The sequence below is a fragment of the Thrips palmi genome, unplaced genomic scaffold (genome assembly GCF_012932325.1).
Source record: "Thrips palmi isolate BJ-2018 unplaced genomic scaffold, TpBJ-2018v1 HiC_scaffold_8, whole genome shotgun sequence".
NCBI lineage: Eukaryota > Metazoa > Arthropoda > Insecta > Thysanoptera > Thripidae > Thrips > Thrips palmi.
In genome coordinates this window covers 11,563,274-11,580,951 of record NW_023144635.1, presented here as the reverse complement: position 1 = coordinate 11,580,951, position 17,678 = coordinate 11,563,274, and the positions used below count along the sequence as shown (strand labels likewise).

The window sequence follows — 17,678 nt, the reverse complement described above, 5'->3', positions numbered from 1 at the left end:
GGAGAAGGAAATGTAGTCGTTTACGCCGAACCTTAAAGCAAAATAAGTGAACTTTTCAAAAATGTCTTAGATGCCTAAACTCTACATCTACCCATGAATGCCACCTTCGTCTGCTGTCACACGAAACAGATTGGGTCTCTTGGTCAACGAGTATGCCTCCAAAAGCCTCAACAAAATTTTAAAACTTGACAAGATAAGGTTGTCATGAATTAGTTTTCAAAGCAAACGCCAGAAACCTTTGTTCCGCAGTTTTCCCTGCCTGTAGGAAACGTTAGGCTCTTTTTAAAGAGTTTCGAGATTTCCCCCCAGACAATTCTATTTAGGAGAATCGACCTAAAAAACTCGAACCTAACCTTATTTTGTTGTTTGTTTCGTTTGTTGTTTGTTGTGACGTGTGCGGTGTGCGTGTGAGTGAGCTCTCGGAACTTGTTCTGAGACATCATTTTTTGTTTGATGAACAAATAAAGGCGTTTATCTGAAGTTCGTTTAATAGACAGCAGAACGCCAAAGTCGATAAACTGTCATAAGACTGTCTTCAATCGCCTACTCCTACATCTACCACTATGAATGAACCACCTTCGTCTGCTGTCACACAAGACTTTGGAGATAATGGGTCTCTTGGTCAATCTAATGTGCTCTCCAAACGCCTCAACAAAATTCTTGAAACCCGACTTGACACAGATAAGGTCTGATCATGAAATTATTTTCTTTGCCAATGTTCCATGACGCTTTGTTACCAAGTCTTTCCTTGTCCTTTAGGAAACGTTGGAGGCTCTCAAAGAGTTGTCAAACTTCTTCCCAGAAAATTCTATTCAGTCTCGCAGAAATCTCCGAAGTAAAATTGAGAAACGTAGTTTGGCAATTAATGAGGTATTCTTGTGCATTTTTGTTTCAAATGTCAGATTGGTTCTGCAATATTTTTTAAACATTCTAATTTTGTCAATGACAGGAGTTCTTATCGGCTTTTGGTAAGGTAAAAGATGCATTAGATAGTGTTTACAATGATGTGGTGTCAATAGACTCTGAAGTGCGAGCCATGAGTTCTCATTTGCAAGCAACACGAGCTCAAACTCATCAGCTCATCGATCATACTACTCAACTTCAAGCGCAAAGGTATGCTTTTATCGGATTTTGCCCTGTTTTCAATCTCAAATCTCAATTGTTATCTTGTAAGAAAGTAATTTTGGTTTTTCTAGCAAAAAGTTGACCATGGAACAAGAGGTGGCTAATGCATTTCTTGAGCGCTATCAACTGTCACCAGCAGAACTCGCAGTTTTACAAGGGACCAGTAGGGACTCCCCGATTACTCCAGCATTTTTTACTGCTCTTCAACGTGCTCAATCTATCCATTCTGATTGCCGCGTGTTGATGCAATCCGGGTTTCAAACAGTAGCTTTAGATGTTATGGAACAGATGTCATTGTACCAGGTATGGCAGGAACCGGCAGTTATGGACCAAAATAGAAACCCGAGGAGTTATCTCACAGGTTTAATTAAATTTATATTGAACAATTTTTATCACTTTTCAAGGAGGCAGCCTTAGAAAGATTGTATCGCTGGACTCAGAGCCACTGTCGTAGTATGGAATCAAGTGAAACAGCAGCACTACTTACAGAAGCCATGGCATGCCTCCAAGATAGACCTGTACTCTTCAAGTGGGTTTCAAATTGTTTTTATTTTTTACTTGTTCTAAATTTATACTCATATGACCTTTTTATTATTTATTTTCAGATATGTACTTGACGAATATGGAAGCTGTAGAAGAGCGAATCTAGTTGGCTTGTTTATTGATGCTTTAACTAAGGGTGGACCAGGCGGTGCTCTGAAACCCATTGAAATGCATGCTAATGATCCAAAGCGCTATGTTGGAGATATGCTAGCTTGGTTGCATCAGACCATACCATCGGAGAGAGAAAGTTTGATTGCCTTGTTGAGAGAATGTTCTAAAACCGGTACATAAAAATTTGTATTTATCTTAATAAGATTGTAAAAGTGTGAGGAAATAATTGCTTTATTAATTTTAAAAAAATCCAAATTTAAGATGTTACAGAGCACATCCACCAGATTTTGGCAAATATTACAGAGGGAGTGTGCCACCCACTGAAAGTGCGTATTGAACGTATACTTAGTACCGATGCATCAACAACAATACTGTATTCAGTAGCAAGTCTGCTTGGATATTATCATCAAATTTTTAGTCAGGTACAGGTCAATAGTAATAAGTACAGTAGCAAAATATTTTTTTCTGATAAAATTAATTTTTGTTGTAGGTTGTCCCTGAAAGCATTTTCTCAAACACGATTGCAGAAGTGAGAACTCTAGCTCAGAATCGTTTCTTAAGTGCGCTGCAAAATCGAGTCAAGCAACATTTGGTTGATCGATTAGATGCTCCACCTCCAGACCTATCGCCTTCAACAAGTGTATCTGCTCTCATGTCGTTGTTGAAAGAGGTGTTGTCAGTTGCTGGAGTGGCAGACGGGCGCCCCGAAGATATTGCAAAGGTATTAAATTTGATATTTTGTTAGGAAAATTGAGTTTGTTAGAGGATATTACCTTTGCTTGAATGTATTTTTAGACTTCACACTTTTATGAATTCTCTCTTTTCAATGTAGATGGTGGGAGTTGTCCTCGATCCTTTACTTCAAGCTGTGAATTTGAGTGCAGCTCGATTACCTACTACAGACATGGCAGTGTACCTCCTGAACTGCCTGTATCAGATGCAGGCCACTCTCTCCCTGTATGGTTTTATGGATGATAGACTTGAGAGGCTACAGGTGGTTCAAATTGGTTAAATTGTGTTTCAGGACAAGTGTTTCATAATGCCTAATTTTCACTACTATTGTAATTTTATTTACTCCCACAGGCACAATCAGATGCCCAGCTTGACACATTGACTTCAGAACAGGCTAGCTCTTTAGTGGCCAACCTTAATCTTGGACCAATTTACACAATTCTGCAAGAGACAAGCAGGGGTCCTCTATCTAATGTTCCTGGTATGGATGCCGCAAGTCTCAAGCACTTCCTAGTATGTATCAAATCAGATTATATGGAGGCTGTTAGGTATTGGAGTAAATCAAATCATTATTAAAACACAATTTTATCTCTTTTCCAGGTAAAGCTTGATGCATTTCTTGGTCTTCCAGATATGTTATTGTTGCCTCAAATTTCATTGTTGCTTAGCACAGTACATCGTAACAACGTGAAGCATCGAGCTTTTGAAGTAATATGCACTATTTTTAAGCAGCTGTATGTTGCTGTTCATGATCCTGTTAATGGATATCAGAATCCAAATGGTTTAATTCCTCGAACTCCTGAACAAATTCAGGAACTTCTTTTAGGCGATAGGCAGTAATTAAGATACGAATCTGTTATGCAAGGGTGTGTGTTGTAAATAATTAAAAAAGAGCCAAAGACTTTACACATATTCATCTTTATTTACAAACGAGACATATAGTTTTCAATACACAATGATTCAATTTGTTTCATTTTAATTATTTTTTGTTCAGTCTTAGCAGTTGTATGTACAATACTATATTCACTCTTACTCATATTCATTCTCATTTGCACAATGATTGAACCCAAACTTTACAACAATACAAATCTTTCAGAAACTCTGATCGTTTTGAAATAATCCACAGGCAGATCAGCAACCCATGACAAACTTTAACAGCACAGATTAGATTTTCTTCTCCCACTTAACCACCTAATCAAGAACTAACATAATCACCATGAATTGATATAGTGAGGAACAGGATAAAATCGGCAGAGTTACAGCGGGTAAAATGTACTTGTGCGGTTTTTAAAAGGGATATGGCACCATGCTGAGGTGCATCTGCATCATCAAATGACACTTCACACTTCATTTTTCTCCAAATATCTGGAGTACAGAATCGGTATCACAATTTCTTTCTTTTTTGAGTCCAATATATCAAAAAGTTCCTGCTTTGATCAATGTTTGCACTACTCATTGCTTGTCTCTGTTGGTTACAAAGCTTGATGGAACACAATAAAGAAAAACTATACCCCACTGAGTGCGCAAGGTCCGTCTTAAGTTTAGATGGATTTGAGAGGTTAAACAAACAAAGAATAATACTACGTAATATTAGCACATGAAAAGGCTGGTTCTTTTTTGGAACCCATATTAATCCGAAATTTGAGACAGATACAAATTTATAATATGATCAACTTCTATTCCGACTGTGCACTACTATCAGTACTTGCATTTCATTTCATTATTGTGGATATCCAGCTACCCTCTAGAGGATGGCCAGAGTGTAAATGAAACAAGTATATTTACAAAGCATTTCAAAAAAGTACGAATAAGGTGTAAAATCCAGCACCTTACAAAGACTTGCAATAACTGGGTAAGATGTGGCTATTGTGTGACCAAAACGAGTCAAACCAAAAATCTCCAGAAATTGATCACTTCTATAACTCTAAAATAGATTTTGTCAGCCTGGAGACAACTTTGCAAACATTACAGGAGAGCAAGAAACACTACTTACAAATCATTATGTTTTAGGACTAGTTCATTTGGTTTGTTAGATGGATTCTATACACTCTTTTCTACTTGCAATCTCATGAACAGAAAAATTTGCAGTGAAAATATTTACAAGAACAATTTAACAAACAGAACGGAATGAAAAACACTTAAACAAATATATTCTTTTTAGAATAAAATAAGATACTCAACAATAGTTTGAAGAAGGCTTGAACTGTGTGTCTGTCCAAATTGTTTCGTAATGTCAATTTTGACTCAAGAAGCCAGGCCAAAGAGCATGCCGAATGATGTTATGGGAATTCTGAAGATCTGATGAAGCCCAGAAAACAATGAAAGATCAAATAAAATTTAGAAACAGTTTGGCAATATGGAAGAAAATGAGCGTTATTTAATTAAAACTACTTTTAAACTTCATTTTGTGATAGAATTGTAAACTTGCAACAATTACTCCCTAATAGGCAAGAGATTTTCTGTGAAAAGAAAGCAATACACACGGACAAGATAAAATTACAATTGATAAAATTGGTAAAGACAGAGTTCATAAGAAATTAAAAGTAAAAGGCTGAGCAATTTCAGGTTCTGTACTCACAGACTACAAACAGAGCTCATTCATACACATCAATTACAAGTTAGGTAATTGGATTCTGTGATATTTCCTTGACCATTAACATCTCAATGAAAGGGAAATTTTCTAAAGACAATGGAAAATAATGAAAACCAAACATGTATACTGAAGTGCAGCACAAAATTTAACTACAGCTCACAAGTGGAGAGAAATTCTCTCTTAAAAGAAAAGGTACACATTAAAAGTACATATGGAATATAAAAAGGATTAAATGAAAAAAACAATTTCAATGGTAAAAAGATTCTTGCACAATCTTGGCACATAAACCAAATAGTGTGACAGTTATCATATAGCCTTGCACATTTAAGATGTTGTGCCATGCAATTTATAGTAATTTTCCAAAAAAAAAAAAATCTGGTCAAGGGAGAGAATACAGACACATATAGTAGATTTTTTCACATAACATACTAGGTTATTAAATATTTACAAACAAGTGTGGCAAACCGCCATTTGTACCATTAAAATGAAATTAATTTCAACAACTTTGCCATTTCATATCAGTCACTCATTACTGTCAGCAACAATGCTCCCGAAATCAGAGACAGGGTTAAGTGCTTGACCAAAAAGACACATCCTCAGAGGGGAAATAATGTTTTCAGATTTTCAGTCTTCATTTTGATTCAGTCTGCCAAATGTTTAGTAAGTTGTCTGTTTAAAAGTCTCATGCCAACTGAAAGGGATAATACAGCAGGCCTCATTGGATCCTGATGATTATTTGGACAAATTGATATCAGTTTAAGACTAGTTTAAACTATTAACATAAAAAATATGTTTAAAAATTAATCTTTCAGCCCTTTTTTTCATCAGTTTCTCTTTCCTATTGATACTTGTGTTTACTTTGGTAATCTGTTCCCTTGTTGTTGAACTGAAGTGGACGTGCAATTAAGTTTACAGTTTCGAGCGCCACTCTGAGGTGAACAGTTTCCACAGCACATTGGCTGTGGAATGTTACTTAAATTCATCCACAATCAGCAAAAATTAACTCTTCATAATAAATCAAAAGGGGAAAAATAACGCACAATTTTACACATACAATTGAAATGAGAAAAAGATGACATGCTTGGTCCCAAAACATAAATAAAAAACAACAGGGGCCAAAAATGCAACCAGTTTGCCTAATGTAGAACAGTGAAGAAAAGAAAATAGATTTTTGTAGTGTTATTTCCTGAAATTATCTTGAGGTAGCGATTATTTACGTTGTTAATACGAGGAAAAAGACGTAAACAGTCGCCACAGGCAGGTAATTGACAATCACCAAGCAATGCATGATGGCAAACAGAAAGAATAACAATTTCTTATTATGGCAAACAAACAACTTACAAAAAAACAGCATCAAATGAATCCATAAGCCAAAGCACTGGGTTCTCTAACATCCATTCCAGTATCAATGCTATGGTGACATGGTGCAATCCATTTTTGTTTTCATAAAATAAACAATAACCAGAAACAATGCTAAAATCTTAACAAATAACATTACAACAAAGGTTCGTGTCTGTAAAATCATTATATACACATACATACATATATACATACACTCACTTATGTAAATATATAAACTATACATATATTTATATATGTACAATATAACTCTCTTGGCGCAGCGTTCTAGAGCCCTTCCAGGGTGGACACAAAATTTGGAAAACCAAATTCCCAGACCTAAAACCAATTTTCCCTGGCGTTCCTTCGGCGGGTCTTCGGCGTCTTCGGCGTGCCTTCGGCCTTCGGCGTGCCTTCGGCGTGCCTTCGGCGTGCCTTCGGCCCCGCCATCCCTCCTCCACGCCGGCTAGCTGCTGTCCCGAGCGGACTGACAACCATCCGACTGCAGCCAAGCAGCCCGACACCGGCATCAAGCCGTAACACCGGCATCAAGCCGTAACATTAACATAGTGGAATTCATTTCCCACCAGCAAAATGTCCTCCCGGAAAGGGATTATTCTCATGAAAACAGCTCAGTCTGCCGTGATAGATCTTCTAACTGCTTCTTATGCCGGGAACGCTCCTCCTGAAAAACAAAATCATAAAGTTGAAAGAAATTTAAGAGTAAAGTTAACAAATGGGAGGAGCACTGCAAAATAAATCACCTCAAACTGCGATAATTTATTGTTTAAATTACTGCGTTCCCGGTTGGGTAAATGGGACATGTCTTGCTGCAGGGCTAGCACCTCCTCGTTCTGGTTCTCCAGGACGTTGGCCATGTGCTGTTGCGTCCGTTTCAGGCTGTTCAACGGGTTCAGTGGCTGCAGTGGCTGCACTGACATGCCTATCACCCCCTGCGCCGGGAATCTGTCCGATAAAGGAGCTGAAAAAATGGAACGGCATTAAATGTGCATTCAAATTGCCATTATGTAAATCGTCAAACAGGTGTCGAAGTCGAAAAAGCACTACTCACCCTCCAACGTCGGGTACAGGGCTAAGTTGTCCTCCAGGTTCAGGGTCGGCTCGGCTTGCCCCTGTATTGACTCCGGCCGACCCCACCCCTCTTTTGGGAGTTGGTAAACCATGTCGTGGACCTGGTAGATGGCCTGGCTCGACGACGACGGACTGGAGGCGGCGAAGCCGGCGTCAGCGAGTTCACCGTCAGCTCCTACCAGGTCACCGGGGAGGTCCAGGACGGAGCAGAGGGGCCCCAAGGCGTCCCCCATGCTGCCCATGCTGAAGTCGCCCAGGAGGTTGGGGTCGCTGACCAAAGGGTCGCCGACCAAGGGGTCGCTGACCAAGGGTTCGCCGGGAGGGTTCGCCGCGGAGGGGAGCCCCACCCCCACCGGCGACTGGCGCACCACCATGCCGGGCGTGGGCACGAGCACCGGGACCGGCACGGGGGCCAGCATGGGGGCCACCCTCTGCGCCGGGTGCTGCGCGCGCTGGGGCTGCAGCGGGACCAGCCCCAGCTCCGGCGGCACAGGCAGGGCGGGCAGGGCCGCGCGGCTGGGGCCGGCCAGGGCCGCGTCCGGCGCACCGAAGCGCACGCGCTTCAGGTCCCCGCCAACCACGAGGCCGGGGCCGGGCTCGTCCGCGGGGGCGCGCTTGCAGGTCCTTTTAATGACTCCGACGCGCTGCGACCACACAGGAAAAACGGGGTTAGGTCCACGCCCAATCAAGTCCCCGGTGCTGGCCGCCGGCCTTGCCCCTAGCCTCACCTGGGGAGTCTCCGGAGGCCGGGGAGGCATCTCCGGGTCGTCGGCGAACGTGTCTGCAGGTGTGTCGTCCGGCTGGAAACGAAATGGCCAAATGTCATTTTGGAAACGGATCAACTAGATGCATCCATCACAATCAAGTGCTTACTTACCAGTTCAATGAACTTCGGAGACTTCGCTAAAGCTTCCTGATCTACGTCTTGTATCGCCGAGAGGTTTCTTCTCATATCATTCTGTACCCTGATAGCTTCAGCGCGCCTGTAGAAATTAAGAGAGTATATAAATGGCAGTTTAGACGTAGTCACAGCCGAGGGTAACATCTAAATTAACAGGACTTACGTGACCCTCTTGTTGATGCACACGAACGAATCGTATGCATGGGTATCGGGGTTCTTTTCCAGGAAGCCCTCCGTCCGTAGGAAAATCCAGGCGCCATTTCTCCCTCTGAGGCGGTACACGGAGAACCCAGTAGGTATGTTATTTTTGAACACTGAAAAAAATAGAGGCGATGATAAAAAACAAAACCGTTGATGAGAAGTATGAACTGCGGTCGCCTCAGCAAGAGAAACAAGCGACGTACTTTGTTCCAGCGCCACTTTCGCCCATAGGCCGTCTTTAGGATGCATGAATTGAAACGCATTGGACCCCACCACTTCACTCTGCATGTAGCCCGAGACGAAGGCGATGCTGCAACAGAAAACAACACAAGCACAGTCAGAGACAGAATGGGGAACGGGCAACGCTACGCACCGAGACGGGCGACGCGACGCAACGCGACGTACCGGTGGTCGGACTCGATGAAGCAGCCGTCCATGGTGTGCCGCGTCTTGTACTCATCGTTGCAAAGCGGCAGGATGGCCGTCGTGGGGCAGGGCAGGTTGCGGACGAGCTGCATGGCGAAGGCGAACAGCACCGTCCTCTCCGAATCTGCGGGCCAGGGCGCCAGTCACGACAAGATCGAGCGGAGCAAGCTTCGACAGAGAGGCCTGCCCGCAGGCGAACTCACCTTGAGATCTTCTCCGGTGGCCGTGCGACGACTCCCGGGCGCCGGCCGCGCCCGGCACGTCGATGAGGATGAGCTTGCCGGTGCCCTGCACCCTCTCCCACTGCGGCTCCTCCCTGCCCGTCGCCTTGTGGTGCACGTGCACGCGGAAGGAGCGCGACTGGTACGTCCTCATGGCCGTGCCCGCCGTGCCGCCCGTGGTGGCCACCGCCGACGACGGCGAGCTCGGCGCCTCCCCGACGGGCGAGTCGGCGGACGTGCTGGTGGACGTCCCCGTGTCGTCGGAGCTGGAGTCTTCCGACGACGCGATCGACTCCAAGGCTGCGGAGAAGAGCCATTGCCAACCACCCCGAGCAAGTCAATCGCTGAGCGCCTGCCAGCCGCCAGGGTAGGCCAGCCCGCCACGCAGGCGCGCGTGGAGCACGGCCTGGCGGCCTACCTCGCAGGCGGCCGGCCCGGCCTGCCGCTGCTCTGTCTCTCTCGCACCTCCACGCGACACCACGTGAGTGCGACAGAGACGGACCGGCGGTACTCGTCTTCGGAATCCAGTGTGCTGCTTACCTCTAAACGGCTCCCCGTCCGGCTTGAGGCACAGCTGAATGCTTTGGTGATCCTGCTCGTGGACCAGCTTCTTGAAGTCCAGCCCCAGGAGGTCCACCTGCAACAACGGGCCACGCAGCGGTCACTCACACGCAGGGACGCAGGGCGTACGCAGAGCGGCATGGCACGGGCCCTGGCCCCGGCCCGGCCGAGTGGGGGAGGCTGGGGACTTTCTCCCCTAAATTACCGTGGACTCCCATGATGTGGAGCGTGGTCCAAAAGCGGCCGTTTGAATCGAGCTCATTCCGCGGTCGTCATTGGACAACGAGCTCGCTCCACCTAGCCTCCCCCGCCCCCGCCCCGCCCCGCCCCAAGCCCACGCACGCCCCCTCGCCCCCCGGGGGCTGCGGCCGCGCCTGGACCCGCCCCCACACCCATGCACTCATCACGGGGGCTTTCTTGACGCGCGGGGGGCCTGGCGGGGCCCTGGTGGGTGGCGTCCCGGCCCGGCCCGGCCCGGGGAGCGCGACCAAGCGGGCCGAGCGCGGCGGGCGGGGACTCGGCGCCACGCTGGGTTCTCGTCAAGTGGATTCAAATGAGACAGACAGGGGGCGCGACGCGCGACGCGCCGGGCCCGGCCCAGCCCGGCCTGGACGTCAGTGCGCTGTGCACTCACTCAGCCAACGACCCCAACGCCTCTCCCTTCCCGCTACATGGCAAACGGGCCCGGTTAAACCAATCCAAACACCCGCGCTTGCCGCAATCAAACTTCAATTGGATCACAATATTTTGCCCCCATAAAGAAAAGTCGATTTTCCGCCAAAAGGACACAGAGTAGCTACTGTTCGAACTCCAACTTGGTCTCTCCCTCCCTTGCTCTCTTCCTACCCCCGACAGGCCGCCAATGTCACGTTTCCCGTCGTCGTGGGATTTGGGGAAAGAGGGAGGGGGCTTTCAGTTGCCTAGCGACGAGCGGCAGCGAGCGGCAGCGAGCGGCAGGCGCCTAGTGAGCTCACTCGGCGGCCCGGATCACCTCGACAGCGGACCGAAAAGCCCTCGGATGTTAGTCTACTTTGAACCTTTTTACGTCATTTCCAGATTAGAACGTCAGTACAGTATTTAACCCTGGCTGATTCAGGTTACAGGTACGGGTCTCTCGCTCCGTCTGCAAAAGAACTCACCTCTTGGTGGCCGAGGTAGTTCTCCACCCCTTTGTGGACGTACACGATCTTCCCCGATTGATCCAGCACGAAGAACATGGCGCCCAAGTGCTGCAAAAAACCAAAGCGTATCACACACCGTTCATCACAAGTGTACACACACGCACACAGGGCCCAGGCCTTGGACCAGCAGGGCCTGAATCTGAATGCTCACCTCCAGGACGAGTTCTTCGCACTCCTGCCCGATGTGGAGGCGGCTCATGGGCTGGGTGAGGCTGCCGGAGGCCTCGAACAGGGTTTTGAAGACTGCAAAAAGCAACAACGTGTCAGACGAGCGAACTACGACAACAAGGAGACAGAGACAGAAGCAGTCGGCATTCTCGACTCACTGTGGTGCTGCCGCAAGAAGCTGGCACTCAGCCGCAGGATGGTGATCTTGTCCGGCCGCTTGGCGCACTGCTTGACGAGGGGCACCTTCTCGCCCATCTCGTTGACCAGCTTGGCCACGCGGTCCCTGCGCTGCTTCTCCGCCTTGTTGCGCAGGAGCCGGCTGCAATCAAGCAACAACAACAACGTTAGCACACTGCCAAGTGGTGACATTTCTGCGTGCGTTTGCAGTGCGACTCCTATACCGAGAGCGGCTGGGCTCGTTTGCAGTGCATCGGGCTGCAGCAGCGTGCCCTGCCGGCCGGACCTGCACTCCTGGCCTTCTGGGAAGCCTGCTCGGAAGCCCCGGGCCTCGCAGTCAGACACAACACGGTAACACGGGGCAGCGAACCGCGGCGTGTTGACAGCGCGTCGCACGGAGCGAGCAGAGCGGAGCGGAACTCCCAACTCCCAACCCGGCCCCAGCCCAGCGCAGAGCCGGCCGAAATATGCGGTCACGGAGGTCGCAGAGCGCTTGGCTTTCCGCGCGGTCCAGGAGGACTGAACCGGCCGGAACCTGGGGGCCCCGGGCCCCGCATTCGTGTCGTCCCCGGTCACTACCGTCCGCAGGACCCACGAGTCTCTGCAATCCCGGTCACTGCGAGAGGGAGCTAACCAGGACCTCTGCATCTCAACCCGAAAAGGACCTAGATCCTGAGACGCTGCATCTAGGGCGCGTCGGCGCGGAGGGGCTGGTTGCCGCTGGTTGCGCAGGCCAGTGCTTGGCCCTATCGATCGGGCCGGCCGCCTCCGAGGAGGAGGGGGGAGCAGAGGGGGGAGGGTCAAAGGGGAGGGGGGGGGAGCCAGGTGGGGAGCTCTGACCCCTTCACGGCCGCCCTCGCCCCGACGCCCCGCCGCGCCAAACTGCATTGCACACAATTGAAAAGTTGGAAAAAGATATTGCGGCGTGAAGGGCGAACGTAAAGCCAGGGGTCACTCGCCGACAAGCGGGGCGGGGCGGGCGGGGCGTCGACCCGGCCGTACCGCGCGCCGCGCGCCGTGCGTCCACCTTGGACGTGAACTTGGTACGCGTCGGCGGTCTGGGTCCGCGTGACTTGCTGAGGCGCTTCGCGGCGCAGCCTGCAGCGCAGTACAGGGCCGCCAGACAGTGCTTCGTCGCTCTGTCCTGCTCGCACCCCTACGTAAGGGCCTTACCCCTACGGGCCTTTCGGCCAGCCCGGTGCGGGAGAGAGAGAGTGAAAGCACCGTTCGGATTCTGCCTACAGGGGCTCATCTCCCGAGCGTCGCGCTGTCGCGGCCGCGCGCCTCCTGAGAGCTGCTCCACATGGCGGTCGACCGCCGGGCCGCGAGCAGGTCCCGAACCCCCCCATTAAGCCACTTGCGCGCGAGGCAGACGACCACAGCACGGCGCGGCAGGCACGGCGCGACGGCGTGTCGAAGGCACGGCGACGAGCGAGCCTCGCCGGAGATCCACACGCCACGCCTCGGCATGGCAATGAGGGATTCGACGCCGGTGTGGGGTGGGGCACCGCCAGGCACTGCTGCGTCCGACGCCAGCACAGCACGCACCGCGCCCACACCTCGCACGGCACCGCCACACCGCAGTGCCGCCGTGTCCGCGTCGCCATAGGGCAGCCAGCCGTCGCTCTGTCTCTCTCGCACTCATGGGGCGGTCCGTAGGGGTGCGAGAGAGACAGAGTGACGAAGCAGTGTTCGGAATCAGACGGCAGGGCAGCCAGGGCGGGCCGACGACGGCGGCGTCACGCGCGCCATGGCCGTGGCGGTCACGGGGGACTTGTTGCCGGCCGGCGGGGCGGCGGGGCGACGCGGCCCGAGGGTCACGGAGTCGCCGCCGGCCGCCGTCAGCGAGATGGATGATGAACGCGGTGTTGCCCTTGGTCAAGGACGTGCAGGGCCACTAGGACCCCACGGCCGGGCCGTCTCGCCCTCGCCGTCTGGCACACTCGCAGCACCGCGACTTTACGAGACGGCGAGACGCACGCCTCACCTCGGCACACCGGAGCCACCGGGCCGGAGGTTGCCGTTGCCATGGAATCCGAGCGCGACAGCGCGCCACTCCATTGTGATCCAATCAGGAGCCCCCCTCCCTTTTCCTGCTGGCAGTCGCAGTGCTCGCCACCCCGCCCCGCCCCGCCCCGCCCCGCCCCGCCCCGCCCCGGCCGCTGTGCCCCGCAGAGCCACATTGATTTTCAGGGCCCTTCTGGGGCAGGGAGGGTAGGGCAGGGTAGGCTCGGCTCTGTGTGAGATGCCCGCCCGCGGCCCCTGGGTCTGGGCTGGCTGGGCTGGGCCTGCCGGGCTGGGGCTGGCTGGCCCGGGCTCTCCTCGACCTAGCTCACTCCGCCCCGCGTTGCGGATTCGGGTCTGGCCCGGCCTATGGGCCCGGCCTATGGGCCCGGCCTATGGGCCCGGCCTATGGGCCCGGCCTATGGGCCCGGCCTATGGGCCCGGCCTATGGGCCCGGCCTATGGGCCCGGCCTATGGGCCCGGCCTATGGGCCCGGCCTATGGGCCCGGCCTATGGGCCCGGGCCGAGGGGGGCGCCACTCCGCGGACAGCCGGACAATGACTAAAATTGGATTGAGTGGGATGTTTGGGCAATGACTTTTGTGACTTTCAAAAATTGTTATTGAGTGTAAGTGATTTTAGACTTTTTTGATTTTTTGTGACTTTTTGCCTGACTTTTAACTGACTTTTTATTGACTTTTTGACTTTTTAGTGACTTTTTGACTTGTGAATGACTTTTTTGACATGTCAGGTAAGCGGGCGGGGGTGCTGCACAGGTAGAGCTAACGATGCGGGCCCCGGGGTTTGGGCGCCAGTGACCCGCGGGCCCCGCAGGTCGCGCGGAAGTCAGTCCAATCACAACACTCGGGGAGACGCACAAGCAGACGCACGGGCACGACAGACGGATACGTTTTCACTGAGCAAGGGCTGCAGGGAGACTGGCACAGGTCCGGACCTGCGTGGCCGAGGAGGCCGGCGGGGGTGTCGAAGCCTTTTGTTCACCCCTTGGCTTGGCGGGAATGTATCGGCGCTTTTCCGTCGCGTTGCTAGGCGCGTTGCTGGTTCTCTCTCCTACGTCACCCCGGGGCGGTCAGGGGGCCGTCCGAAAGCCATTCCAAAAGGTTCGAGAAGGTTTTCGGTAAAGAACGGCCAGGAAAAAGGGCCAGTCCCCAAAGAAGTGACACACTGTTTGCAGACGCTCCCGCAATTAGGCAAGGTCATAGAGCTCGGCGAGGGAGGGTGAGGGGGCCGCCGCCAGCCGGGGCGGGCATCCCGGGTCTGCCTCGGGCCTGCCTGGGCCCCGGGCCGCTGCGCCGTCAGGATGTTTGGACACAGCTGCTGTCAAAATTGCCCTAGAAATTCAATTCAACATCGTTCTAGACCGTGGAAAGGCGCTAAAACACGCATGTCCCCTTTAAAGATTTGTAAAATTGAGCAAAATACAAGTGTACTTGCACTTTTGCTGAGGAGTCAATCGTAAACCCAAAGGCCATTCAAAGGAGGTCCGGACCCACGTCACTGTCATCTGTTGTCTCTGAAAGAGCACACCGGCAACACCCCGGCTATATAGGGATTGCGCCTCGCCCCCTCCCCCTTCCCCCTTCCTCTCTCCTTCTCCCTCTCTCTCTCTCTCTTTTCCTCCTCTCTCTCTCTCCTTTTTCTCTCTCTCTTTCTCTCTCTAGGGGTGAACCTCTGGATAAATCTCGCATTGCTCAAAAATTTTGAGTGTAAAGGACTTTATTTGAGTGGGGGTGATTTTTTGACTTTTGGTGACTTTTTTGATTGAAAAGACTTTTTGATTTTTGGTGATTTTTTGATTGTAAAATTGACTTTTGGAGCCCCGGACAATGACTTTTCGAAGGGGCCCCCCTGGGCCCGGCCTATGGGCCCGGCCTTGGGCCCGGCCTATGGGCCCGGCCTATGGGCCCGGCCTAGGGGCCCCGGGGCCTATGGGCCCGGCCCCTATGGGCCCGGGCCCTATGGGCCCGGCCTAGGGGCCCGGCCTAGGGGCCCGGGCCTAGGGGCCCCGGGCCCTATGGGCCCCGGCCCCCTATGGGCCCGGGCCCTTAGGGGCCCGGGCCCTATGGGCCCGGCCTAGGGGCCCGGCCTATGGGCCCGGCCTATGGGCCCGGCCTATGGGCCCGGCGCCCCGTATTTACATGGGGCCGGGCTGGGCCGGTCATCGCGGCCCGTGTGAGACGTCGTGGCTCCGACAAGACGACGCCGCACCTCCCCGCCTCCCCACCTGCACTGGCTGCACGGGCTGCACGGCGCGCGCGTCCGGCTCCTGGCCAAGCCGGCCGTCGCGCCGCACGCGGGCCGCGCACTGCGACGTCACTGATAAAAGCCGCCGCCGCCGTCGTCGGGCAAGTGCGGGCAGGCGTGCGCCACTCGCCGCGACCTGCCTCAACGGGGGCCTCTACGATAAAGTTGCCGACTGCCCTGCGCGGCCGCCTTCGCCAAGAGGGAAGGGGATGGGGGGATTTTGGGCGAGCGCCGCGGCCGGGACTCGAACCCGCGCCGGCCGGACAGCGTGGCGCCGCCCTTGAGGCGCCCTTGGGGCCCTCGGCCGCCCCCGTCCGTGGGGCCCCTTTCCCAGGCCCGCCAGGCCTCCACGTATCGACCACACTGCGAGACGAGCTGCTGCGGCTCAACGCGCCCCTTTCAACCGGCGGCCGCGGCACGCGGTTCGAAACCCGGCACAAAGTGGAAAACGGGAGCAGAGCGTCCAACCAGTCCAACCGGGGCAAAGGGTGGGGAGGGGCGGCTTGTCCTGTCCACCTTGCCGAGGGCCTCGGCGACGAGCTCGGCCAGGCTCGGCCACCACAAAGCGACACGTGGGGGAGGCGATTTGCCCTTACCCCCTTCCCGTGATGCAGCGCGCCGATCCGCCCCTCATCCATAATACACGGCGGCCACGTCGCCGTCACCGAGGCCGTCACAGCCAACGCCGCCATGCCTCGGCCACGCCGCCAACGCGGCGAGGGAGCGAGAGGGAAAACGCGGCCACAGTGTGCGAGACAAAAACAGCGGCCCGGAAAATAGGAAAAAAACAGAGGAAGGGAGAGAGAGAGAGAGACATCGGACGCGAACAAGGGGAGACGACGCGCCGCGACGCGCCGCGCTCCAGGTGTAGCGTTACCGGCAGTCACGTTGCCGACCGTGTTCCTCGGCGAAAAAAACAAAACAGGCGGAGAAAAATGAGTGGCCAAACAATTAAACCGGCAATGCGAGAGCGAAAAAGAAGAAGAAGAAGAAGAAGGAGGAGGAGGATGAGGAGGAGACTGGCCATCGCCCGTCAAAAGCGCCGCCGCCGCCGCCAATGGCCGCCGCGGAGGCATGTCCGTCAGAACCGTCCCGCTACTGTACACACATCAGAAGGATCCAGATTCCCGATAACCTTTCCATTGTTTTTATTTCACGTGGTGCATTTTTTTTTCGTCTCCCTCTTTTCTCTCTCTCTTTTTCTATTGCTTGCACTCATTTGTACCGAGCTGCAACAATACATGCAGTTTCTGTCCGCCGCGTTTCGTGTCGTGCTCCAGTATAGCAGGAAAACGACACCTTAAACAATTATAGCGTGGCGTGCCCACTCCATCGATTTCCGCGTTCGACCGTTCGGCCGTCGGCGAGCAGTCCGCAGCGCACCGCACAGTGGGCCAGAAGACCGGTGGAGGCGGCGAAAACTCTGGACGCATTTCGACTCGAACTGAACGTGTGACCCCACCAATGGATTGCTCTCCGAACGAATCCATTGGTCGGGTCACACGTTCGCTTCGAGTCCCATTTAGCGACTGGAGCTCAAAACGCTTTTGATTTTTTGGGCCCCTCCCCGGTCTTCCGGCCCACTGTGGCCCGGCGCGGCGGCCCGGCCGCCGTCTCGAATTTTGGGCCCCCAACCGGTTTCGGCCCACGTGCGGGGCGGGCCGGCAAGGCACGCCCGCCCTCACCAACGGCCCACTCTTTTCCGGTTCCCCGCAAAACGTATTTCCGCCGGCTGCGGGCGGCCCCGGCCCCCAAACCCGGGGGAGGCGGGGCCCGGCCGCAGGCGAGGCCCCGTTCCGTCCCAACGGCGCACCCTGAGGCCCCTCGCCGCGCGCCAGCCGCATCGGGCGCCGCCGCCACGCCGGGCCCTCCTCGCACCACGCGGGCGGTCCGGGGCCGCGCCACTGCAGGGCCCGGGTAGTGCCTCGTGTCGTGCGAGGCCGCAGCCCGTGCCGGCCCCCCTGGCCCGGGGGCCCCCCAGCCTGACTTGACCCGACCGCCCCCCCTTCCTCGCCAAACAATCCCGGTGGCGGCTCATAG

The 17,678-nt window shown here is 53.0% G+C and overlaps 2 protein-coding genes across 3 annotated transcripts in view; one reads left to right on the top strand and one right to left on the bottom strand.

The window, feature by feature from the left end:
- The first annotated feature begins 360 nt into the window (after positions 1-360).
- LOC117653226 (conserved oligomeric Golgi complex subunit 6) lies at positions 361-3,419 on the top strand. Its single transcript, XM_034398748.1, has 11 exons — positions 361-686; positions 760-870; positions 950-1,113; positions 1,197-1,428; positions 1,530-1,654; positions 1,731-1,951; positions 2,041-2,201; positions 2,270-2,500; positions 2,612-2,773; positions 2,863-3,024; positions 3,112-3,419. Exons 1-11 carry the CDS (start codon positions 564-566, stop codon positions 3,349-3,351), a joined length of 1,932 nt encoding a protein of 643 aa, XP_034254639.1. The 5' UTR covers positions 361-563; the 3' UTR covers positions 3,352-3,419.
- LOC117653225 (neuronal PAS domain-containing protein 1-like) overlaps positions 3,411-17,678 on the bottom strand; it is a 30,559-nt gene continuing 16,291 nt past the window's right edge. For both annotated transcript variants that reach the window (XM_034398746.1, XM_034398747.1), the window contains 13 exons: positions 11,352-11,512; positions 11,177-11,268; positions 10,984-11,073; positions 9,824-9,920; positions 9,266-9,583; positions 9,042-9,186; positions 8,840-8,946; positions 8,599-8,749; positions 8,412-8,517; positions 8,263-8,334; positions 7,515-8,178; positions 7,207-7,424; positions 3,411-7,127 (listed from right to left, as the gene is read on the bottom strand). In XM_034398746.1, the coding sequence (XP_034254637.1) occupies positions 7,062-7,127; positions 7,207-7,424; positions 7,515-8,178; positions 8,263-8,334; positions 8,412-8,517; positions 8,599-8,749; positions 8,840-8,946; positions 9,042-9,186; positions 9,266-9,583; positions 9,824-9,920; positions 10,984-11,073; positions 11,177-11,268; positions 11,352-11,512 (2,287 nt within the window). In that variant the 3' untranslated portion in view covers positions 3,411-7,061. The remainder of the gene's footprint in view (positions 7,128-7,206; positions 7,425-7,514; positions 8,179-8,262; positions 8,335-8,411; positions 8,518-8,598; positions 8,750-8,839; positions 8,947-9,041; positions 9,187-9,265; positions 9,584-9,823; positions 9,921-10,983; positions 11,074-11,176; positions 11,269-11,351; positions 11,513-17,678) is intronic.